General features: G+C 35.6%; 5 protein-coding genes and 1 non-coding gene across 10 annotated transcripts; 4 read left to right on the top strand and 2 right to left on the bottom strand.

The window, feature by feature from the left end:
• Positions 207-3,290, top strand: LOC104731064 (cellulose synthase-like protein G2). Its single transcript, XM_010450326.2, has 5 exons — positions 207-871; positions 1,050-1,202; positions 1,326-1,433; positions 1,518-1,961; positions 2,202-3,290. The coding sequence occupies exons 1-5, from the start codon at positions 284-286 to the stop codon at positions 3,087-3,089; spliced, it is 2,181 nt and encodes a 726-aa protein (XP_010448628.1). The 5' UTR covers positions 207-283; the 3' UTR covers positions 3,090-3,290.
• Positions 4,778-7,591, top strand: LOC104731062 (cellulose synthase-like protein G1). Its single transcript, XM_019233824.1, has 5 exons — positions 4,778-5,415; positions 5,745-5,894; positions 5,981-6,109; positions 6,215-6,658; positions 6,741-7,591. The coding sequence occupies exons 1-5, from the start codon at positions 4,828-4,830 to the stop codon at positions 7,563-7,565; spliced, it is 2,136 nt and encodes a 711-aa protein (XP_019089369.1). The 5' UTR covers positions 4,778-4,827; the 3' UTR covers positions 7,566-7,591.
• LOC104731063 (probable E3 ubiquitin-protein ligase RHA4A) lies at positions 7,805-13,279 on the bottom strand. Of its 2 annotated transcripts, XM_010450324.2 has the most exons (7): positions 13,070-13,279; positions 12,399-12,477; positions 12,203-12,269; positions 11,910-12,048; positions 8,935-11,545; positions 8,679-8,764; positions 7,805-8,049 (listed from the first exon to the last, which is right to left on the bottom strand). In XM_010450324.2, exons 5-7 carry the CDS (start codon positions 9,154-9,156, stop codon positions 7,836-7,838), a joined length of 522 nt encoding a protein of 173 aa, XP_010448626.1. In that variant the 5' UTR covers positions 9,157-11,545; positions 11,910-12,048; positions 12,203-12,269; positions 12,399-12,477; positions 13,070-13,279; the 3' UTR covers positions 7,805-7,835. The 2 variants fall into 2 exon arrangements, with proteins under 2 accessions (XP_010448626.1, XP_010448627.1); XM_010450325.2 differs by lacking the exon at positions 12,203-12,269.
• On the top strand, positions 18,509-22,720 carry LOC104731061 (protein NLP7). Of its 4 annotated transcripts, XM_010450323.2 has the most exons (6): positions 18,509-19,025; positions 19,330-19,910; positions 20,337-20,384; positions 20,469-21,360; positions 21,451-21,894; positions 21,974-22,442. In XM_010450323.2, exons 1-6 carry the CDS (start codon positions 18,683-18,685, stop codon positions 21,988-21,990), a joined length of 2,325 nt encoding a protein of 774 aa, XP_010448625.1. In that variant the 5' UTR covers positions 18,509-18,682; the 3' UTR covers positions 21,991-22,442. The 4 variants fall into 4 exon arrangements, with proteins under 4 accessions (XP_010448625.1, XP_010448622.1, XP_010448623.1 ...); XM_010450320.2 differs by having other exon boundaries at positions 21,451-22,720; XM_010450321.2 differs by having other exon boundaries at positions 18,510-19,025; positions 19,336-19,910; positions 21,451-22,718.
• TRNAG-CCC lies at positions 24,346-24,416 on the bottom strand. Its single transcript has one exon. It is a non-coding gene; the product is annotated as a tRNA-Gly (tRNA).
• On the top strand, positions 24,474-25,009 carry LOC104731060. Its single transcript, XM_010450319.2, has one exon. The coding sequence runs from the start codon at positions 24,616-24,618 to the stop codon at positions 24,856-24,858; it is 243 nt and encodes an 80-aa protein (XP_010448621.1). The 5' UTR covers positions 24,474-24,615; the 3' UTR covers positions 24,859-25,009.

Below are 25,389 nucleotides of genomic sequence, written 5' to 3'. Positions count from 1 at the left end.
TTTCTATATATGTTGTCTTTTATTTATTGTTAATCGATTATATATGGTTTGTACATATATGGATGGTTTTTTGATGATTTTATAAACGATGATTCGAAGTGATAATAAGATGTAGACGTTTGAGGAAATAAAGAAAGAAAAAAAATCGCGTATAAATTCCAAAAGTATACATACATGTCTTTTATCTATAAATGTCTTTTATCTATTAGTGGTGAGCTTTGTTCTCTATGTACCAATCTTCTCCAAAAACTATTTGCCTTCTATCATAGAAAAAAATAGCACAATGGTGCGTCAAAGAAAACACACGGTCGATGACATAACCCTACACACGTGTAATCCTTGCCGGCGCACCATGCCATACAGAATCTACGCCGTAGTTCATACGTGTGGCATCATAGCCCTCATGTACCATCACGTATACTCACTTCTCACAGCAACCACACCTCTAATAATAACATGTCTTCTTCTCCTCTCCGATATCGTTCTCACCTTCATCTGGGCCACTACAACATCCCTCCGGTTCAACCCGGTTCACCGGACCGAGTACCCTGAGAACTATTCAGCTAAACCGGAAGACTTTCCAAAGCTGGACGTGTTCATATGCACAGCTGATCCGTACAAGGAGCCTCCCATGATGGTGGCCAACACTGCCTTGTCTGTAATGGCCTACGATTATCCATCTGATAAGATCTCAGTCTACGTATCGGACGATGGAGGATCGTCGTTAACTTTGTTTGCTCTTATGGAGGCTGCAAAGTTCTCTAAGCATTGGTTGCCCTTTTGCAAGAATAACAATGTTCAAGACCGGTCCCCTGAAGTTTATTTCTCATCAAAGTCACATTCGTGGACGAAGGAAGCTGAAAATATTAAGGTGTTTGATCATTAAATTACACTTCTACTTATCTCTCAAGTTTAACGTTTTTTAGTTTCCTTAATTCAATAAACAATAGTCTTACTTTCATTATGTTATTGTTTCTAACTTTTGTTTCCCCCTTAATATTTTTTTACTATAGAGTCAAACTAACATAAGTTTTTGTGCGATGAAATAGACGATGTATGAAACTATGAAAAAGAGAGTACAATATGTGGTGGATAGTGGCAGAGTTGATACTGACCAGTCCATCGAATCTGATCAATTTCGTGGAGTCTTCAATTTGTGGGATCACAAATTCACTCGTCATGACCATCCTACTATTATTAAGGTAGAATTATACTCATTTTGTATCGCATAGTATCATACAAAAATACCTTATAATGTTTTATTTTATAGAAACAAAAGTTTCTAAAATAAGAACTCGTTTTTTATCTACTGATTTGTGGGGAAGGTACTACAACATAATGAATCGGAGATTATGCCAAACCTAATCTATGTATCAAGAGAGAAGAGTAGAGTGTCACCGCACCATTTCAAAGCCGGTGCTCTTAATACTTTGGTATCAACTAATCCGTACCTTAATCAATCTTAGTTCGGTTAAATGGCATTTGTCTTTTAATATTTCGTTATTTTTTCATTGTAGTTACGAGTATCTTCAGTGATGACAAACTCACCAATAATTCTAACACTAGACTGTGACATGTACTCGAACAATCCTACAGCACCGCTTCATGCTCTATGCTATTTGTCAGACCCTAAAATCAATTTCAGTTTAGGATTTGTGCAATTTCCTCAAAAATTTAAAGGAATAAACAAGAATGATATTTATGCATCCGAGCTCAAACGCCCATTTGACATAATCACGGTTGGGTTTGATGGACTTATGGGCCCCATTCATGTGGGAACTGGGTGTTTCTTCAATCGACGGGCATTTTATGGATCTCCGACAAGTTTGGTTTTGCCTGATATAGATGAACTTGGACCAAACCGGATTGCCGACAAACCCATTATGTCCCAAGATGTTTTGGCATTGGCACACAATGTAGCAGGATGCAACTACGAGCGCAACACCAATTGGGGATCCAAGGTATGTAAGACAAAAATGAATCTTTATGTATTTTGAGTTTGAAACAATCGACTCTCCAATCTTGGTTTCAATGACATTACTTATTAGCCATCAAAACTTATAGTGATCTGATGATCTTAAATTCATTAACTTAAACATAGTACGTTATTTATATGGTTTTCATAAAAGAGTAGTTCTTTATTTGTCATAATATTGTATAGGTACGTATAAATTAATCTATTTTTCAAAACTACTTGACAGATAGGGTTCAGATACGGGTCATTAGTAGAAGACTACTACACGGGATTTATGCTCCATTGTGAAGGATGGAGATCAGTTTTTTGCAGCCCCACAAAAGCTGCATTTTATGGAGATTCTCCAAAATGCCTAACTGATGTAGTAGGCCAGCAAATGCGATGGACCGTTGGACTTCTTGAAGTAACTTTTTCAAAGTACAACCCAATTACCTATGGATTCAAATCACTGAGCCTATTGATGAGCTTAGCCTATTGCCACTATGCATTTTGGCCATTTTGGTCAATTCCTCTCACGGTCTATGGACTTTTACCTCAACTTGCCCTCATTTATGGAGTTAGCGTCTTCCCCAAGGTTTCTGATCCATGGTTTTGGCTTTACATCTTCTTATTCTTTGGTGCGTATGCGCAAGATCTATCGGATTTTTTATTGGAAGGAGGAACTTATCGGAAGTGGTGGAATGATCAAAGAATGTGGATGATAAGAGGACTCTCTTCTTTCTTCTTTGGTTTTATAGAGTTCACTCTCAAAACCCTAAACCTCTCCACTCCAAGATTCAATGTCACCAGTAAAGCCAACAACGATGATAAACAATTGAAGCGGTATGAGCAAGAGATTTTTGATTTTGGCCCTTCTTCCATGTTCTTACCCATGACTTTTGTCGCCATAGTGAATCTCCTTGCTTTTATATGGGGGATTTATAATCTTTACGCTTGGGAGGAAGAACTCACCCTTCAATTGATGCTGGCGGGTTTCGCAGTGGTGAATTGCTTACCGATATATGAGGCTATGATGTTGAGGAAAGATGACGGAGCATTACCAAAAAGGACTTGTTTCTTAGCTGGTATCCTCACATTTGTTCTTATTGTGTTAGGTTACTTCTTCCTCAAGTAACTTCAACCCGTTAGGGCTTAAATATACAACAATAGTACACCTTGCTCAAGATGAAGCAAGAGAGAATAATGTGATGAATCTGTGTAACCAATATCTATAATGTTATGGAATACATTTTGATATCTTGAATCAGCACAAAATTAAAGATTTACATTTTGTACTGATCTATTCAGTAACAAAACTTGTATTATTAATATTTCATTCGGGTTATAAGTCAAACCGATGAAGTTTGAGGAGATATATTCTGGATGCATGGTTGACTGGTCGTTATGATCGTCCGCAGAGGTCTTTGTGGAAGAGATGGAAAGAGAGGAGCGACACAGAGAACAAGTGTTGTGCGCCAAAGGTGATTACAATCGGTTATATATAGGATTCTTATTATTTAAAACGTTGAAAGTACTTGAAACGATATCAAAGAAAACTAAGTATACAATTTTTTTTGTTACACATATAATCTATGAGTACGACTCTCTTTAATATACACACAATACAAGTGTGAGTATGGTGGTCGATATCGGGTTTTAGTAAAGAAATGAAAAGTACATGGGGCAGTTAATACTTAATAGACAGAATCCAAAAGATAAGATAATTAACAGATTTATACTTGTATCAGTATTTTGCAGTGAATCGAGACTAATAATAGGAACAAGGCCGGCTTAAACATCGCCCGTATGCGATAGTTACTGTATATTCAATTTTTTTACAAAACAAAAATAAAAATTTTATCCACTAAAAATTTTAAAGAAAACTGGAAAATCAACAACGGGTTGTAAATAAAAAAAGAAAAGAAGGCAACAATATGTTTAAATTTAGGTTAAAGTGTAACTAATTTTATTAGTTCAGTTCAGATTTTATAAAAATTAGAGTAAAAATAAAAGAAAAAAAATAAATTTGGGTTGAACATGGTGCAAATGCACTTTGTGCACTGGATCAGCGGGGCTGAGTAAGAACATAGTATACATCAATATCGCTAGGTATACATCAATATCGGCGAGGTGGTTTTTTTGGGTTCTATATATATCTTTCACTTTCATCTTCTCTCTCTCGCCGACGCCTAGATTTTTGAAGGCAGTTGCTCTCACAATCTCGCCGACGTCTATATTGGGTCAATCACGGAACTATTCTCCTTTCTTTTCTTTTTGCCTCTTTTGGCAACCATCTTTTTCTCCCTTTATTGAAGAGAGAATTTTTTATACTCCTGTATTGTAATTTATCCACTGAAAGCTCAGCAAATAATATACAACTATTTCAAAAAAAAAAAGAACTAGTCAATGACAATATACGTATTCCCATTATTAAATTTTTATATATATAAGAATTATCTTTCCCACCATTTTACTAATAACTATCTTTTAAAATGAGATACAATTAAACTATCAGCTGAAACATTTATTTTTAAATGGTTAAAATTTCAAGAAATCTCAGTAAGAATATAGTCTGAAGTATACCGTAATTTCATATTACATAGATGTAACTATTTATTTTATGATGTTTTATTATTTATCAATTTGCACACACCGTTGAAAATCTTAAATCGTAGGGTAAAAATATCGACTTTTTATACAAAGAGCACCTCTACAAGATTCTTGGACAGTAAAAATATCAATAATCTATTAGAGGTGAGTTTTGTTCTATATAGTCCTCGGGTGAAATATCAACGCCTATAAATTATCAATAATCTAGTAGAGGTGAGTTTTGTTCTTACTCACAGTTCTCTCCAAAACTAATTGGAATATCAATGGAGCCTCACAGAAAACATATGGTCGTCAGCACAACCCTCCACATGTGTCATCCCTGCCGGCGCACCATTCCATACAGAATCTACGCCGTAGTTCATATGTGTGGCATCATAGCCCTCATGTACCATCATGTGTACTCACTTCTCACAGCAAACGCACCTATAATAGTAACATGTCTTCTTCTCTTCTCCGATACTGTTCTCTCTTTTATGTGGGCAAGCACAACATCCCTCCGATTAAACCCGGTTCACCGGACCGAGTACCCTGAAAACTTTGCAGCTAAACCGGAGGACTTTCCGAAGCTGGACGTGTTCATATGCACGGCTGATCCTTACAAGGAGCCTCCCATGATGGTGGTCAACACGGCCTTGTCTGTGATGGCCTACGATTATCCGTCCGATAAGATCTCAGTCTACGTATCGGACGATGGAGGATCGTCGTTAACTTTGTTTGCTCTTATGGAGGCTGCTAAGTTTTCTAAGCATTGGCTGCCCTTTTGCAAGAATAACAATCTCCAAGATCGGTCCCCTGAAGTTTATTTCTCATCAAAGTCACAATCGTGGACTAAGGAAGCCGAAAATCTCAAGGTATGTGTTATTTATTATATCTAATTACTTCTCTATATATTATTAGGTTTAATTAGTACGTTTTAGAAAATGTAATTTCGACAAGAGCGCATGTATATGCAGGTTCACACAATATTACGTCTTCTCGTACTAGCACTGTAAACATAATTCATAAATTCCATTTTTGCTTACTTACCTTTAGTAGTACCCTTTCATCGAGAATAAATGCTTTGAATTATGGAATACCATGCTTTCTAACAAAATAATGTGTGAGTCCTTTAATGGTTTAATCCTAATTAAACGATAGGATCATAGGAGTATTAATTGTCTTAATGATGATGTACGTACAGATGATGTACGCAGACATGAAGGGTAGAGTAGAACACGTGGTGGACATTGGGAAAGTTGAGACTACGTCGATCACATGTGATAAACTTCGTGGAGTATTCGACTTGTGGACCCACAAATTCAGTCGTCACGATCACCCCACAATTATTCAGGTATTCATAAAAAATCTCTATACAGAAAATAACTTGAACTAAATTGCATGTAACAAAATCTCAATTCGAATTAAATTTGAGGACAGGTATTGCAAAATAACGAGAAAGATATGGACAATACCGAAAAACATATGATGCCAAACCTAATCTATGTTTCAAGAGAGAAGAGGAAAGTTTCACCACATCATTTCAAAGCCGGTGCTCTTAATACTTTGGTATCAACTAAAACCTAATCTTTAACCGAATTTATAGTTCGATTAACTTAGCATTTCAAAAAGTTTTTATTAGTTACTTGCATGTGTTTTCTCTATTCATTGTAGATACGAGTATCAGGGGTGATGACAAATTCGCCGATCATTTTAACACTCGACTGTGATATGTTTTCAAACGATCCAGTAACACCGGTTCGTTCTTTGTGCTATTTAACAGATCCTAAAATCAAATCCAGTTTAGGGTACGTGCAGTTTCCTCAGAAATTTCTAGGAATAAGCAAAAATGATATATATGCATGTGAGTCTAAACGTCTCTTCGATATTAATATGGTCGGGCTTGATGGTCTAATGGGTCCGACTCATGTGGGAACTGGTTGTTTTTTCAACCGACGTGCTTTCTTTGGTCCTCCTTCTAAGTTGATTTTACCAGAGATTGATGAACTAAGCCCCTATCGTATTGCCTATAAGTCCATCGAAGCTCAAGATGTTTTGGCATTAACACACAATGTAGCAGGATGTATCTATGAGTACAACACCAATTGGGGATCCAAGGTAAAATAATAAATTAACATGTCTTGAGTAACTTGATGGTTTAAGTCTATATAAGTTTAACTTATCATTCAAAACTATGCAGATTGGATTCAGATATGGGTCATTAGTAGAAGACTACTATACAGGATTTATGCTCCATTGTGAAGGATGGAGATCAATATTTTGCAGCCCTAAAAAAGCTGCATTTTATGGAGACTCCCCAAAATGCCTAACTGATGTAGTGGGACAACAAAAGCGATGGGCCGTTGGGCTTCTTGAAATGTCGTTTTCAAAGTATAGCCCAAGTGTCTACGGATTCAAGTCACTGGGGCTGTTAATGGGCTTAGGCTATTGCAACTCTACGTTTCGGCCGTTTTGGTCAATTCCTCTGACCGTCTATGGACTTTTACCCCAACTTGCACTCATCTATGGAGTTAGCGTCTTCCCCAAGGTATCAGATCCGTGGTTTTGGCTTTACATCTTCTTATTCTTTGGTGCGTATGCGCAAGATCTCTCGGACTTTCTATTGGAAGGAGGAACTTATCGGAAATGGTGGAACGATCAAAGAATGTTAATGATAAAAGGACTCTCTTCCTACTTCTTTGGGTTTATAGAGTTCACTCTCAAAACCCTAAAACTCAGCACACCTAAGTTCAACGTCACCAGTAAAGCCAACAACGATGACGAACAGAGAAATCGGTACGAGAAAGAAATCTTTGATTTTGAAACTTTTTCGCTCATGTTCTTGCCCTTGACTACGGTTGCCATCGTAAATCTGCTTGCCTTTGTCTGGGGGCTTTATGGTGTTTTCTTATGCGGAGAAGGACTCGTCCTTGAGCTTATGCTGGCAAGCTTCGCGGTAGTGAATTGCTTGCCGATCTATGAGGCTATGATCCTGAGGAAAGATGATGACAAAAAACTACCATAAATGATTTGTTTCTTAGCTGGGGGGAACCTGACGTTTGTTCTTACTGTGTCAAGTTACTTCACCCGTTAGGGTTAAATTTAGATTTACAACAATAATACATCTGGCTCAATCAGAAGCTAAAGAAAATCATTTGAAAAACCTGTGTATCCAATAACGTATTGTGATGGAATACATTTTCATCTCTTGAACCAACAAAATTAAAATTTACAATTTGTACTGATCTATTCACTAACAAAACTTGTGTTTTCTTTATTTCATTCGGGGTTTGAGTCACACTGGTGAAGTTTGAGGAGAGTCTGGATGGTCGTTGTCGTCCTCCACAGCGGTTTTGGTGGAGGAGATGGAAACAGAGGAGCGACACAGAGGACACGTATTGTGAGAATAAAGCCAAAGGTGTATACAATCCATATGAAATATGTGTTTACATGAAGGTATTTCCACCAACTCTTCCTTCAACTCGAATTCTCCCAAACATACGCAACATCTGCAAACACCACCAAACCAGTCAATCAGTCAACCTTTCAATCCACCAAATCAATGATCATATTAACACAAGGACTTGAAAATATCTAATATTAATAGATTTTGAATATGCCAGATGTGTATTTTACTATTCAGAATGAGGACAAAAATCCAGTGAATAAAAAGGTACTTCTTGTCTGAAATCTTGATTTTGGTCTTATATATATGGAATTTAAACTTTCCGTCTTTACTTTTAATATTCCTTAGCTCTAGCAACGGCCTAAAAACACTTATGAGCAAAGAGCATCTCCATTCCTATATTTCAACTTTCAAGAGGTATAATTCTTAGATATCTTAATTCGGATATTGACACTGTTAACATAATTCCATATAGTTCAAGCTCATGAAAACTCACAGATACTAAGATTGAATTGGCCAAGTATAGGATCTAAAAATTTTAGGTGAAAGTAAAATTTTGGCCAAGTTCGCTTTTACTCGCAGAACACTGAAAAGATAAAAAGGTTTAGGTAAAAGTGAAATTTTGAATAAAAGTGGATTTTTGTTACTAAATGTTCTTTAAAAAACTATGCAGACATTTCAGAAGTCCTTTTTTTGTTGAAAGCAAGAAAATAAGAAACAGGAGTAACTTACAGAGAATCTCTTGTTCCTAGTTCTTCATTGAACAAAACGACATGAAGCTTTTCTTTGAGCTCTAATTTCACATCTAACAAACAAATCTGCAAAATAAAACACAATCAATCTCAGCACTATTCTTCATTCAACTTTATATAACAGGCCGATAGAAAAAAAACAGGACCATAGTTCTCACATAAGTTGATGTAAATGATTCATTCAGTTACTTTCACACATATAAATTATATATCTACAAAGAAAATGAGACACTTACCGAAGGGAGATGAGAAGAAGACTGGTGGCTCAAGGAAACAGGAAGAACCATGGGAGCAGAGGAGAGAGAAGAGGCTCTTCTCTTGAGGTAAAAGAGATAGAACAATAGGAAGAGAATGATGGAAAATAAGATTGGAATTGAGAAGATGAAGGCTTGGTAGAGTTTCAGTTGAATTGCTTGTGGGTATAGGTGTGGTGTGATCGGTGATTGAGGATCAACCATGACTTCAAAAGTTAATTTTTGAAATCAAACTCAACAAAAAAAAGAAAATGAAAGGAAACACACAAATGAGAAATGAGGGTTTTGATGGGAGCTGAGGAGGCACAAGAGGAGGTTATATATAGATATCCTGTGTATGTGTATATCTAACCAAAAGCAGGTAACTGTGCAACCATATCAGATTTGGACTGAGATTCTATAATAATATAAAATATCTAAAACTTTCTTTTTAGTAAAATAAAAGCAACTTTTACACTATTGAAAATTTGAAATGCATGTTTATATACCAAATTGCAAGTTATTTTAACTTGTAACCAGTTTATTTGTTAGATAAGATATTTTACCTCTTCCAATGCAAAATTCAACATATATACTTATATAGTCTAAGAATAGGGGCTAGATCTGATGACATAAGAAATTTAAAATGTACACATATCACATGTAACATGAATACATGTTTATGTACATCATCAGTGGATAAAAAGAGCCTTTTTATATAATATACAAGGGTATATATTCCTCATGGCTCTTTTAATATAATGAAAAGGTAAGAAGTGAATAAGCAGGTGATGAGGTTCCACTAAACAAGATGAATAGAAACTTTATAATGCTTAAGGATTAGATTCAAATGTCTCAATCCTCATTAACATGGGACCTATATAATTATTAAAACCCATCATTTCATTTGCTGACTCATTTTTGGTTATTAGATTATTTGACACTAGCTAAGCATAAATCATATGCTTCTTCTTTTGCCTACCCTTCCCCAGAAAAGAATGAACAAAAGCATATGTAAAAGTTTTCTTTGGAAACTAGGTTTCTACACCAAAATCTAGAATTCTTGGTGATCAAGTCCAAGCAAGCAGTAAAAATCAATCACAAACTTCAACAAATAGACCAACCCCACTTAAATACAACCACACTGTTACTATGTACATCTTCTGTAAGCTTTCATTTCTTATATTCTTCTCTTTTAGAAAAGTGGTGATTACTTAAATAAATATATCTATACCTATGGCCTCTTCACTTGGATTAGGACAAGATTCTCAACTCAAATCTAAGAATTTTCATTTATTTATTTAATAAGATTTGAAATAAGTCAATAACCTACCAATATTTGTTAATTACCGAGATTATATGATTTTAGTTTAAGCAAGACAATCCTGCCAACTTTTCACATTTCATCCAAAGAAGATTTCCTAGTGAACTACTCAACTCAAACACAAATGAACAGTCAACCAGTAACTTCATTTCTCAAATCTGTTAACTTTAGGGAAATAGTGTTTATACTTTTTGAACAAGAATTTTTCACTACCAGCAAAAGCAGATAAGTTTTCTTGACATCTTTTAATAGACTGACACATAAACTTACCAAGATGATTGTGCCTAGGACCCCCAAATAAATATCTTGATTTAGGATTTGATTTGTGACCCACATTGATCAGTTTTTTCCCTTTTCCCTTTAGTGATAGACAGCTTTTTGTATTTTTACGTTTGTTTATCAACAACTTGGCCCTTTTAGTATGGCATATATATTGCTCATTCTGTTGAGGTCTACTATCGAATTCGCTAAAACTTCCCATACCATTTTAAATATAATAGCTAGTGTGGGAAAGAACATCTACGCATATAGAGACTAAAATAAGCCTCGCATGTATATTAAAACAGAAATATCTATAATCCCAGTAGGTTCTATAAAAAATATTTATGTATATTTCTATCACTGGTGATAGTGGATCCTGAGAGGTGACCTCCCTCGCTCATAGTGGGAATGATCAAAAGATATCACTAACTTAGATTCTAAATGGATGAGTTTAGGGATTATAAAACTATTTGATGTAGCTTTGCTAAAATACAAAATATGAAGACCCCTGAACTTTTCAAAATCGTTTTCTTGGTCGAAGCAGACACATACTAACTTTTAAGGTTACAGTTATGTGGCTCTTACAGTTTTTGGCTAAAGAACTCTAGTCTCCTATTTCGTCTACACTAAATTTTCTTATTAACTTCTAAGACAGAAATCAACTTATATCTCTACGATACCCTGGATTAAATCCAGTATAGAACATATAACTTCATATCTTATGTCATTCATATTTTCACAGAACTGTCTTTAGATGGATTTACACCAAAATAAACCTTGCTAGGCAGATTCAAGCAATTCAAAGAAATGCCTAGTCTCTAATTCTTAAACTTCGGTTTGGAAAGTAATAATTTTTGAAATTCAAAAGTCATAGAAAGAATAAGGTAAAAAGGGGAAATTTACCTTTTTAGGTGTAAATGTGATGTTGATGTTTGCTTAAATTCCAAGGTCAAAATTTGGAAGGTCTTGCAGAGATGTGTCTTTGAGCCATCATTTTTGCCAGCAAAAAGAGCTTTCACGCACCAGAAACTGTTGAAAATGAGCAACGTGAAAGGTTGGTAGAGGCCAAAGACACGTCAGTATAGAACAATAAGTATATGAAAAGCTGACCTCTAGAACCTTTAAAGAATCTATGATGCATGTAAACTGGGACATTTTCTGATCTCTATATGCTGTTGTTGAGCAAACATAAGCCAGTCGATATGAGTAATGTATGTTTCTAAGTGGACCCTATTTTTCTTCAAATTGATAACTCACTTTTTAATCTAAGTTATAACCAAAAGAGACATAACTTTTGATCAGACAATTACAGTTGTATATCAGCCTTGAGAAAAAATTGTACTTTGATTCTATTAAGCTTTTTCAGTATGCACCAATTGAATACCGTACTCACCTCTTGATGAAACAACTTCCATATAGTGGCTATTACTGGTATCAGATTCTGATGGTGCTTTTGTTGAGGACATTGACATTTGCGACTTATGATCAGAACATACTCTCTGCCTTGGTCAGTCTCTGAAGAATAGAATTGACTGCAAAGAGAATATAAAGAGAGTCACATGACTGCTATAGTGAGGTTAGTTCTCTGCACACACATGGCTTCTCTGCACGAAAATGTGGTATAGTTTCTGAGAGATAATAGAACAAACCGACGGGTAAAAACCAGAGAAATAGAGATATTCGAACCTAAATGACTGTCTGGTATTGAGGATAGCCTAAGTCTCACAGTATGGTAGAAGAAATAGATTCAGCTCTGTTGTATAAGGCGTGAGGGGGAAAAAATATCGTAAATTAGTTGAATGCTATCAACCAGATGTGAAAAGATACAGCATCTTTGCAAGTCCTTATCTCCAACAATACGGAAACAAGATAAGCATCAAACCTTTTTGTTGTTGGATTTACTGTGTCCTGAACTGGACTTAGTGCTCCGTACTTATGCAATTCATCTCTCTTTTTGAATACTGAAAAACGTAAAAGGAAAACACATGAGAAGCTCAAAGTGCTAACTTTTTTTTTTTTGCACTTTTCAAAGCTGATGCAAATAACTAGTCAAGAAGTCATCATAAGGAGTTAGTTGTTGATAAGAAGAGGATATATATATATATATAGAAAAAGAGATACAGTTCTTAACCAAGCTAATGGCATCACCAACTCAATTCAACTTAGGTCTGATCATTTTTCTGAAACTTTATGCCACCAAATTAGACAACTTCTCTGCTAGAAACAAAATCCAAATGAGTAAGAATAGTCCGTTCCCAATACGAAAATTTTCCATTGAGAAAACAAAAACTGGGAAACTAACACTACAGTTTAACGCAAACAAACACCAGCCATGAATCAATTAGCTCATATTCAGAATTCAATACTCAAACTCACTTGGAAACCAAAATCAAACTATGAATCGTTTACCAATTTACCACACCATTCAAAGATTAAAACAATGAAACTAAAATCCCAAAAACAATGCACTGAACTGATTATGGAATTATAACGAAACTAATTGACGAACGAGATTGAGCTCTGAATAAAAAGAATGGAAGCAACAAAAAAGACCTTTCTGCCGTAGATCTGCTGTAGACTTTTCTAATTTTGCTTCCTCTCCGTCCGCATGCCTCCAGACTCCAGAGATACGAAAAAAAAAACTGTAGATTGCGTTTTTGCTAATTTGAATTTTCTAAAAATGGGCCGCCAAAAACTTTGAGATCGGAACCCCAAAGCTTTTCGACTGTGCGAGTGTGTACTGTCGAAGACCCCAATACTCGGGGAAAAATAAAGAAAAAAAAAAAACCATTTTTATAGCTTTGACGGTAAATATTCCAAATATTTATATACTTTAAAAAAAATACAATAAAACTTCTATAAATTAATAATCACATTTAACTGATATGGTTTTAGAACTTGTATATATAACAAATAACATACATTTTTAACTGATGTGGTTTTAGATTTCAAAACTCTTGGGATGTGTATCATGGTTGGTCCAACATTAACCATTACTATAATTCTTTATCAATAAAGAAAAAAAAAAAAAAAACATTGACCATTTATAATTAATATGAAGATGCGATCATGTTGGATGTTTTCAAACATTTAATTTGTTGTAACATTTTTGAGAAAAAGTCTCTCAGTCATAGTATTAAAGTAATAATTTTCTAAGTGTTTTAATCAGAGATAATATCTTTTGAGGAAGGTTTGATCGATAACTTCAAATCGTCAATCGAACGATATACAGTCAGTATGTCTCGATCGTTTTCTTCACGTAATTTGCTATTTTACCAATCTACAAGTTGACCCCGTTATCTTGGAAATGTTGGCATGCGTTGACATTTTTTTCATTTTTTATGTTTGTTTATTTGTCAACTACTAATTTTCTTATGGGCCCTCGTTTTTTAAAAAATTCAATAGTAACATACTATCTTCCCAAGTGTGTTTATTATTTTACTATCTTAAATTTTTCATGTTCATTAATAGGCAGCCAAATTTGAACAAGTTCCTCTTACGTGTGATTTAATATAATTGTATAATTTTTGCGGTGTCGCTAGTTCTTTTTGGAAAATTTCCACATGAATCAATAATCTTTTACTACTAAGGAAAGGTGATGTCTTTTTATTTACAACAGTACATGTCATATCTATACAAATAGTATGAATTTTTTTAATTTCAATATGAGCACATTAAAGTTTTACTACAGTATTAGATTAAGAAAAAGATTCGTTAAAAGAAAAAGTAATTCAATAAATATATATATATTGCTCTTTGACGTCGTCAAAACCACTGAATAAAGTATGTTTACTGGCGACAAAAAACACAAACTATTTCATTGTATTGTTTATTTTTATATAGCCGACCATCCATAATGATTACTCTTAAAATGTTAATTATTATGTTAGTGACTACACTGCTATTTGTCGTCTTGTTCTTAAAAAAACAACAAAGACTGAAAATTTTAGAATCTAACGTTTTAGTCATATTATGTCTCATGCGATCGTAAGTTCGTAACATAATGACCGATGCCGTTAAAAGTTCGGAGAGGTTTACGAGAAACTCTAAAGTCTGTAATCAATCGTAATGAAGAAATATACAAGTTTTTTACGCAACTAATCTTATGTAGATTCTTTTGAGATATTTATATATATATATATATATGGGTGGATGGTCACAAACAATTTTATGTTGAAAGAGAGAACTATGACATATTGAGTGATACTTTTTCTTTATATATTTCTGAAATCAAACATGTTTTTCTACGGAATTGGAACACGCTAATTAAAAAAGCATAAGACAACACGTACAGACTATTATATAAAGACATCTTCACCGGTTTCTCAACTAAGGTTTATTATGATTATTGATTTTAAGAGTTGGCCTGCGAGAGTCATAATGACGCTGATCTATATTGATGAAAATTCAGCATATAATAATTATGTTGTATTTGTATATTTCATGGCAGAGGACAGTTAAAGCTAAAAAAACATTTGAAGCTTTCAGATAATTCATATAAGGAAGACTCATGAGTAATGGTTTTTACGCGGAATATAACGAGAAGCTTGTAGTAAAGGTTTGTTATTTGTGTTTTGAAAACGTTAGAAGAGTGATTTACATTTTTTACCTTACTAGTATCTAACTCTAACAGTAAGTCAGTAACATGTTCATGGCAGAACGACTTATACGGTTATATATAACCAGTCCGCAAGTTTATGACGCTAATTTTTAAGTTATCCATTCAAAAGACTCCGGATATATGAAATCTTGAGACGATAATTCCAGATCATGTGATGGATCTCATATAACTTCCCGACCACTACTTTTGAGTTGATGTATAAACGCCAAAGGGAATGGTGAGGGTGACACATTTTCTAAAAAAATATACTTTAAACTCGAAACTTGAAAATATATATGACATATTCGGCAAACGGAAAACAAAGTAGATAGTGGGATTTCTTTACGTTTTTAATTATTTTATGGTTGAAAATATATGATTTCCATAATCATAATATATATATACAAACTGTCGAAAGTGGAACCCGTATCACGATTTTGGCTTTAGTTTATTCGTTGGCTATCAAAATTATAAAGAAATACTATCGCCTGTTCCATTTCGATCCCACACTTTTATGCTTTTTTTTTTTAATTCCCCCACTTGGTATTTAGTAATCTAATATGCTCAGCTTAATTATAGCCTTCGATGAAAACCTGTAACAGTTTCAAATGTAAAACGAAAATATAATTATAATATTTGAGGAAATGTACCAATGTAAAAAAAGGTAAAGAAGCGTGAAACCCAGAAACACAAAATATATGATTAATAGTCCTTGTTAATAAAATTAGTTTTCTCAAAATAAAATAAAAATTAAATACAGTAATAAACGCCGACTTCATTTTTTTTGTTTCGCCGACATCAGATAAACTAAAACCATTACCACTTAGCCTTAGGAGTCTTATCACAATTTCATTACTATTGTATTTTTGATAGTAACAATATACATAAATATAAATTGACTGGATGTGGTAAAGTATAAATAGTGCCAACTATATAGAGTAGTAGTGTTTGTTTATGTTTTTAATTTGTCCGTTAGTGTGGTTTTCTTAACTTGTTAGCAAACTATATTTTTAGTTTTTTTCTTTTGTTAGCAAAGTTTTGGTGTGAAGAGTTAGTTTACTCAAGAAGCCTAAGCTCAACTAAATTTTTATTGTTAACTACTGATAATCAAGAGAATGGAAACACTTTTCAATTAAAAAAAAAGAGCATTTGAACATTTAATTATTTTATTTCTATGTTAATTCCAGAACTATGTTTAAGCATAATATAAAGAATAATTCTGGAACAGCTGATCCATCTAATTCACCTTGTCAATTCTTATCAAGTTGACGTTTTCTTAATATATATTTTTAATTTATTTTATTTTTGGTCAAACACTTTCTTAAACTGTAGTATAAAGTAATTCATAGTTTAATTAATACAAGTGGCAAAATTTTCTAACAGTTCTAATCCATTTATATTATAATTTTAATCATTTGTAGTAAATATTTTTTTCTCCTTTTTAGCAAAGCTTTTTGTGTGACTCATCTTCTTTTCCAATCGAAACCAATATATAAATAATTTTTTTTTTTGAATGAATGTAAAATTTTATTTATAAAAAATATCTGTTCTTTACATTACATCAAGTGTAACTTGTCTGAGTTTTTAAGTGTTAATACATGAAAGACAAATTTAAATTTTGGTAGAGAACCAGCGGATTAGGACATCTTTGTAGTCTTGGTGATCCGAGTTCAGAAGCAGAAGGAGCTTGTTGCAAATGGTCCTGTCTATCCGTTTGCCTAGTCGTTGAGCCGAGATGGATTGTTCGCCGTGCCTGCGGCTGTTATGCTCCTGCCAGAGGGAGTGTACCGTTGCTTGGAGGGTGTATCTGAGAAACAGCAGAGAGATCTTATCAAGAGTGGTGTCGGAGATGAGTGTCGTGAATGTATCCCACTCTGCTGTTGAGTGATTAGCAAGAAAACCATTTGTTAGCTTGCTCCAAATCTGGCGTGAGTAAGAACACTGGAAGAAAATTTGATTTCTTGTTTCCACCAGTATATTACAGAAGGAGCAGGAGGGATCAACTTGACCGTTCCACCGTAACATACGGTCGCCTATAGACAGTTTATTGAGCATTCCCAACCAGGTTATGAAGGCAAATTTAGGTGTAGCCTGTGAAAACCATACACCTTCGCCCAAGGACAAAGTGGTTTTGCTATACGAAATTGAGTCCAAGTATCGCGAGTGGAGAATTTGGGTTTAAAACCTGTTTGCCATTTCCAGAGGTGAACATCTGCTATGTGCAGCTTCCGTTTGGCTTTGACTGTATCAATTGCTGCTTCCACCTGGTTTAGGATATCCACTCTACGTCTACGAGGTCTGTGAGTAAGCATGATTGATTCTACAGTTGCATGCTTAGGAATTTCAAGCTCAATACATCCCCTGCTGCGAAAAAAAAATGATAAATTCACCATTTATTTTACCACTAAAAGATTACAAATTCTAGAATAAATGTCAACTTTAAAAAAGAGATGACAAAAAAATACAGAACTAATTTTGGAGATATCACTAGTGTTTATATACTATCTTTCATCCTAAATTTGAGTAAACAATTCTTTGATAATAAATAAAAACATTCAATAGAACTAAAACTACAAAATGATATTAGAAAAGTATATATTGGTAACAACTCTTCATGATAATTTAGATGGTTTTCTCTTAATAATTGTAGGTATTTAAATACAAACATGATTAACCCAACTTGAAGGATTATAAAATATATAGAAACTGAACTAATCCATCAAAAATTAACTAGTGAATCGCACTATAAATTCCAAAAAGAATCAGGTAGGCCCAGAATTTGTCTTTTCTCCACTTCTCACAAATTCCCATTAATAATCCCCCAAAAGGCATTACGTAATAATTTTTTAATAATTTTTTCCGCTCATTTATTTAATACTAATAAAAGTTTCACAATTTTTTTCCACACTTGAATAAATAATTTAAGGATTAAAAGCAAATTTTGATTGGTGCATTCCCACCACGAGGTATGCTGAACGTGTCGTCTAAAGACAGCCGTCGTACTTGACAATGCAGAAAATGCTACAAACTATGCCAATAATAATATCCACTAATAAGTAATAACAGTACTAATTATATTACACAATTTTTACTTAAAAAAATTATATTCATATGTAGAAAATTACCTTAATTATCCGAACAAACAACCACAATATATGTAAAAAATAACAATTAAATAATGGGATTTTATAGCTGTCGAAATTATGAATGGTGAATAAAATCTCGAGGAATATATTACAAAAACGAAAAAAAGATCTACAAGAATAATAATAATTTAAATATTTGGGACACAGTTGTATTGTGAAGCAGAGAATCGATTCTCAATATATTATCCGAAAAATTGTTTTTTATTTTAAAATTTTAATTTGTTGGTTTGTTTGATACTGTGTGATATTGTGGAATCACACACTCTGCCAATTTGACCTTTCTCTCTCTCGCTCGCTTCATCTCTCTTTCTTCTATCTATCCATATCGGAAACAGATCAATAGAAGAGAATTAGCAGACGCAACGGGAAAAAAATAAATTCCAGAAGCTGCTTTTGGATTATTTAATTAAAACAAAAAAAATGTGCGAGCCCGATGATAATTCCGGTAGAAACGGCGTCGCTCATCCTCCTTCGTCGAGGTCAAGGGAGCTTCTTATGGATGTTGACGACTTAGATCTTGACGGTTCCTGGCCGTTAGATCAAATCCCTTATTTATCTTCATCGAATCGCATGATTTCTCCTATTTTTGTCTCGTCTTCTTCCGAGCAGCCTTGCTCGCCTCTTTGGGCTTTCTCCGACGGTGGTGGAAACGGTGGTATTCACCATCACGCTAACGGCGGCGGTGGTGGTGATGAGGAGAAGAACAGCTCCGCCTCTGGTGTTCCTTCTTTCCGTCTCGCCGAGTATCCTCTCTTTCTACCATGTTAGTCTCTTCGCCCAACTCTGAGCTTCATTTCGTTTTGTAGGAATTTAAAATTGATCGGAGAATCGATTTTTGAATATTTGTGATGCTGATGGAATTGGTTTAAGCTTGATTTTAAGCTTTGCTGGTTACGGATTGAACAGAGATTTTTTTGGTTTGATTGGATTGATTGATTGATTCTGCGTTTGACTTTGCTTTCCCTTTTCAAAGTTGCCAAAAATAGCTGAGTTCTATAGACGTAGTGGGTAACAAGTCAAGTTTGTTTCCCGCTAAGTGTTTGTTACTAAAGTATATGTTTTGGTAGTTGCAGACTCTTCTCCATCAGCAGCTGAGAACACAACAGAGAAACATAACAATAATTTCCAGTTTCCTTCTCCATTGATGAGCCTAGTGCCGCCAGAGAACGCAGACAACTACTGTGTGATCAAAGAGAGGATGACTCAGGCGCTTCGATACTTCAAAGACTCTACCGAACAACACGTTTTGGCTCAGGTCTGGGCTCCTGTGAGAAAGAATGGTCGTGATTTGCTGACGACTTTGGGTCAACCTTTTGTTCTTAATCCTAACGGTAATGGGCTTAATCAATACAGGATGATCTCTCTCACATATATGTTTTCTGTGGATAGTGAAAGTGACATTGAGCTCGGACTCCCTGGTCGAGTTTTCCGTCAGAAATTGCCTGAATGGACTCCTAATGTTCAGTACTATTCCAGCAAAGAATTCTCCCGCCTTGACCATGCCTTGCACTACAACGTCCGTGGTACACTGGCCCTGCCTGTCTTCAATCCTTCCGGTCAGTCCTGCATAGGTGTTGTGGAACTTATAATGACCTCTGAGAAGATTCACTATGCACCCGAAGTGGACAAAGTTTGCAAAGCCCTTGAGGTTTGGCTCTCTTTCCTCACTACTACACATACTCTACCCTTGCTTATGTTTATCCTTTATCTGAATTGATTCCTAGAACTTGGTGTGGATGGATTAGAGTATTGAGTTGCAAGTTTTGCCTTTCTAGCTGCTAGTTGTATTGAGGAATAACCGTTGGTAAAAAGTTTCTGTACATCATTTGACCTGCCATTTTGAAGCTCTTTCTCTCCAAAGCACGGTTTATTCTTTGATAATAACAACAAATTCATTTCATTATCTTGCTAGCTTCTAATTTAAATTATAGCGTCTTTAATATCTGTCATTATGTTGTATCCAAATAGTTCTTTGTTTTTGTGATTTGCTACAGCTTTGAAGTATTTTTTTCCGTACAGAGCACTGTATTTCTAATTCCTTATTAATGATAACAAGCTCTGGTAATTTTGTCAGGCGGTAAATCTGAAAAGCTCGGAAATACTTGATCACCAAACCACTCAGGTTAGCTACATTATCATTTTGGGGATTACCAATTACCATTTAAGCACTGGTTCTCACTGTTTTTAGTGAACTTGGTATTCACAGATATGCAATGAGAGTCGCCAAAACGCCCTTGCTGAGATTCTAGAAGTGCTGACAGTTGTATGTGAGACCCATAACTTGCCTCTGGCTCAGACTTGGGTTCCATGCCAGCACGGGAGCGTTCTTGCCAATGGTGGCGGTCTAAAGAAAAACTGCACCAGCTTTGACGGTAGCTGCATGGGCCAAATCTGCATGTCTACAACCGACATGGCCTGCTATGTCGTGGATGCTCATGTCTGGGGTTTTAGAGATGCATGTCTTGAACACCATCTCCAGAAAGGACAGGGAGTCGCTGGACGAGCTTTTCTCAATGGTGGCTCGTGTTTCTGTAGAGACATCACCAAGTTCTGCAAAACGCAGTACCCATTGGTCCATTATGCGCTCATGTTCAAGTTAACCACTTGTTTTGCAATCTCTCTCCAGAGCTCTTACACGGGCGACGACAGTTACATTCTTGAATTCTTTCTTCCTTCGAGTATAACAGACGACCAAGAGCAAGATTCGTTGTTGGGTTCTATATTGGTGACAATGAAAGAACATTTTCAGAGTCTTCGGGTTGCATCTGGGGTTGACTTTGGTGAAGACGATGACAAATTGTCTTTCGAGATCATCCAAGCATTACCGGACAAGAAGATCCATTCAAAAATAGAATCAATTCGAGTTCCCTTTTCTGGTTCTAAGTCAAACGCGACAGAGACACGGTTGATTCCTCAGCCTGCGGTTCAGTCTTCTGATCCAGTAAAAGAGAATATCAACGTGGCCACTGTTAATGGCGTGGTTAAGGAGAAGAAGAAAACAGAGAAAAAACGTGGAAAGACTGAGAAAACGATCAGTCTGGATGTACTTCAGCAGTATTTCACCGGAAGTCTCAAAGACGCTGCAAAGAGTCTTGGAGGTAATTTTATATCTATGAACTGTTTTATGTTTTGGTTATAGTTACTTGCTAGATATATTTCAACTGAACTCTATATTGTTCTTTTCTCAGTTTGCCCGACGACAATGAAGCGAATCTGCAGACAACACGGAATCTCGCGGTGGCCATCAAGGAAGATCAAGAAAGTGAATCGTTCAATCACAAAACTGAAACGAGTCATTGAATCTGTTCAAGGCACTGATGGAGGCCTCGACCTGACTTCCATGGCCGTTAGTTCCATCCCTTGGACACATGGTCAAGCATCAGCACAGCCACTAAATTCACCTAGTGGTTGCAAACCTCCCGAGCTACCAAACACCAACAATTCACCTAACCACTGGTCAAGTGATCATAGTCCCCACGAGCCAAATGGTTCTCCCGAGGTACCAAGCAACGGTCACAAGCGGTCACGAACGGTGGATGAGAGCGCTGGGACCCCGACCTCTCACGGCTCATGTGACGGAAACCAATTAGATGAAGCTAAAGTCCCGAACCAAGATCCGCTATTCACAGTTGGTGAGTCACCGGGGCTCTTTTTTCCACCTTATTCTAGAGATCATGATGTATCCGCAGCATCATTTTCAATGCCAAACAGGCTTCTTGGTTCTATAGACCATTTCCGAGGAATGCTCATCGAAGACGCTGGAAGTTCTAAAGATCTGAGAAATCTCTGCTCCACTACAGCATTCGACGATAAGTTTCCAGACTCAAACTGGATGAACAATGATAATAATAGCAACAACAATATATACGCTCCCCCAAAGGAAGAGGCCATTGCAAATGTTACACGCGAACCATCAGGCTCGGAAACGAGAACAGTAACAATCAAAGCAAGCTACAAAGATGACATTATACGGTTCAGGATCTCCTCGGGTTCGGGTATAATGGAATTGAAGGATGAAGTGGCGAAGAGGCTGAAACTTGATGCAGGTACATTCGATATCAAGTATCTTGATGATGATAACGAATGGGTTTTGATTGCTTGTGATGCTGATCTTCAAGAATGTCTCGAGATCCCTAGATCCTCCCGCACTAATATTGTAAGGCTTTTAGTTCATGATGTAACGACAAATCTCGGGAGCTCCTGTGAGAGCACCGGAGAATTGTGACCCGAGGTAATTCATTCCAACTCTTTTTGTAAATAATTTTTTTGAAATTTTTTACTGTTTAGGGTTTGTTTTTATTGTTCTTGGGTTTCGGTTGAGACAGAAGCAAGAATGTGTTTGGGGGATAAAGGTGTAAAAAAAAAAACATTTGTTTGTAACTTTGTAACTGTAAGAAGGAGAGTGAGGTTAGAAGTAAATCTTAGTTGTAAACTAACTCCATAATGGTTCTTTATTCTTTTTTGCTTCTTAAAAATTAAAACAAGAATCGACAAAGACAAGGCTTGTTAAAGAAAAGCTGAAATTTTGCATGTTGAAATGAAAGGTTTCTGTTTTCTAAATGACTAAATTATGCCGTCTGATGCGATGTATACTAAAAATAGTTTTTAGGAAATTACACTATTGTCTCAATGTATTGGTCTGAAGAATCAAAAGAATCCTAAAGGGTTTTGTGCAAAAAAACCTTCCAAATAATTTTTTTTTGCAAGAAAACCCTCCACCTTAAATAAATGCAAGTCAATACTGCAATCTCAAAAGTCATCCGCAATATAACCCTTCTCTGTATCGATGACGTGGCAATTTGAAAATCTTACTGTTTTGAAGACAAAAAAATGGCAAAGCATTTGAGATTTATTTTTTTGATAAAAATTGAAAAGAAAGTGTACTTGTTTGTGACCGCGATCGGGCGATCCTCCATTTGTGACCGACAATGAACAAGAGAAATCCACACATTTTGTTCCTTCTTTTTTGCTTCATTTTAAGTTGAATTTGTGTAACCTTTATACACACGTAAATATTAAAACTGAAACTTTGTGAGATTTAGACAATAGTCATTGAAACTGAATTTCAAACTTAGTGAATTATGATTTAGACAAAAGACAACTATGAAACTCAAAACCCAAAACATAACTACATAAGTGAATGCTTAAATCTGAAACTAATCATGAAACAAAACTCAAAGTCTAACAAAAAACATAGAGAACTCAAATTCAAATGCAACCTAAAACTAAAACTGAAATCTGAAACATTGGTAATCAGATCCGTTATTTGTGAGCGAATGTGATTTTGTAAGTAGAGAAAACACATGTTAAGGCTCAAATCTGAAACCTCTAATCATGAAACAGAACCAAAACTCTTATGATAAAATCAAATACAATCAAACTCAAATCTAAAACTTGTTTCTTCTCAACTAACCCACTAATAGACTAACATTGCATAAAAGAAACTGAAACATATTTTCAAATTTAAAACAAAACTGAAACATATTCTCAATTCAAACTAAAAAAAAACTTGCAATCGTTGGGTGTGTAAAGGAGAAGAGGAGAGAAAGGACTGAGGAGAAGAGGCAGAAATTGGGAGTGGTGGTTCCTTGATGTCGAAGACCTGGACAGTGCCGGAGAGATCGCAGGCGGCGAAAAGGTGTGCCATTGGAACGGAAACAGACAGAGGAGACAACATCACGGAAGGAGAAACGGCGGGAGGAGGAAAGAGAGAGGGAGACGGAGGCGGAGTGAGCGACGACCAAGGATTGTGAGGGTGGAGAGAGAGAAAGACAAGGCGGAGACGGAGGAGACGAGAAAAGAGATTTTTGTAAAAAAAATTATTAAAAATAAATCTCAAATGCTTTGCCATTTTGTTGTCTTCAAAACAGCAAGATTTTCATATTGCCACATCATCGATACAGAAAAAGGTTATATTGCGGATGACTTTTGAGATTACAGTATTAACTTGCATTTATTTGAGGTGGAGGGTTTTGCAAAAAAAAATTATTTAGAGGGTTTTTTTGCACAAAACCCAATCCTAAAAACCATAATATTGGTCACAACAATAACTACTACAACAACAAAAAAAAACAAAAAACAAATGCGCATCCAGGGAATCGAACCCTGGTCAGTACCGTGGGAGGGTACTATGATACCACTACACCAGATGCGCTGTCTTGTCCTTCGATCCTCTTAACAGCTATTTATTATAATTTACATTATCCACCTCATCAAATACTTCTGCATTTTCAAAAACTAAAACCGTCAACACAAATTTTTCTTCTCTCCTCCTCTCTAAAACGAATCGACGAATTTGACCCCTTCCCACGATCTTGGTCGTCTTCTGAAACCCTGATCGGATTCGTGAAGCTATGGACAAAAGCATCAGCATCACCTCTTCCAACGTTAGCACAACGACTTCTATAGAGAAGATCGATCACGCGGCGAGCTGGATCAGCGCCACCGTTATCTCCGCTTTCTTTTCCTCTCTTGAACGCTGCGCCTGCGTCAATCTCTCCACCTCTCATGATGATGATGAAGACGACGATAACGACGAGGCTCACCACCGTCCTCTTGCTCTCTCCGCCGCTCCTCATCAACACGACATTGTTTAGCTCTGTTTTTTTTAACCTCATGGTAAAAATAACAATTTACTCCTCTCGTGATTGGTATGAATTTGTAATTTCTTGATTTTTAATACAATATCTAAAGTGTGTAACGCTATGATGCCTGAATGAGAATTTGATTAATTGCGTGATTGAATCATTAGATATGTTTTGATCATTTTTTTTTTGGGTTTTATTGTGAAGAACAATGTATCATTTGTTTGAAGTGTTCTTGTGATTAATTTCTTGATCTACATTTCATTTCTGGTCTTTTCTGTAACACAACGTATCAAGTTTCGTTTGTTCAATGCAACCGATAAAAAATGTGATAATTGGTTATGTCTCTAGGGCCTTTTTGGTTGGTAAAGAAGATTTTCAACGTTTGACAACAAACGTCGTGTTTAATTGAAACTGTGCCCCAATTTGTTTCCTTAGCTTTTAATTCCGTTGTTTCCTCCATACAGAGAATGTGTCGTTTAAACGTCTTTGTCATGTAAATGTAATAATTGGACCATATGATATGAGGACTCGCATTATTTA

The sequence above is a fragment of the Camelina sativa genome, chromosome 12 (assembly GCF_000633955.1).
Source record: "Camelina sativa cultivar DH55 chromosome 12, Cs, whole genome shotgun sequence".
NCBI classification, from domain to species: domain Eukaryota; kingdom Viridiplantae; phylum Streptophyta; class Magnoliopsida; order Brassicales; family Brassicaceae; genus Camelina; species Camelina sativa.
Note: the sequence above shows the minus strand (reverse complement) of the source record. Positions and strands in the feature narration are given on the sequence as shown.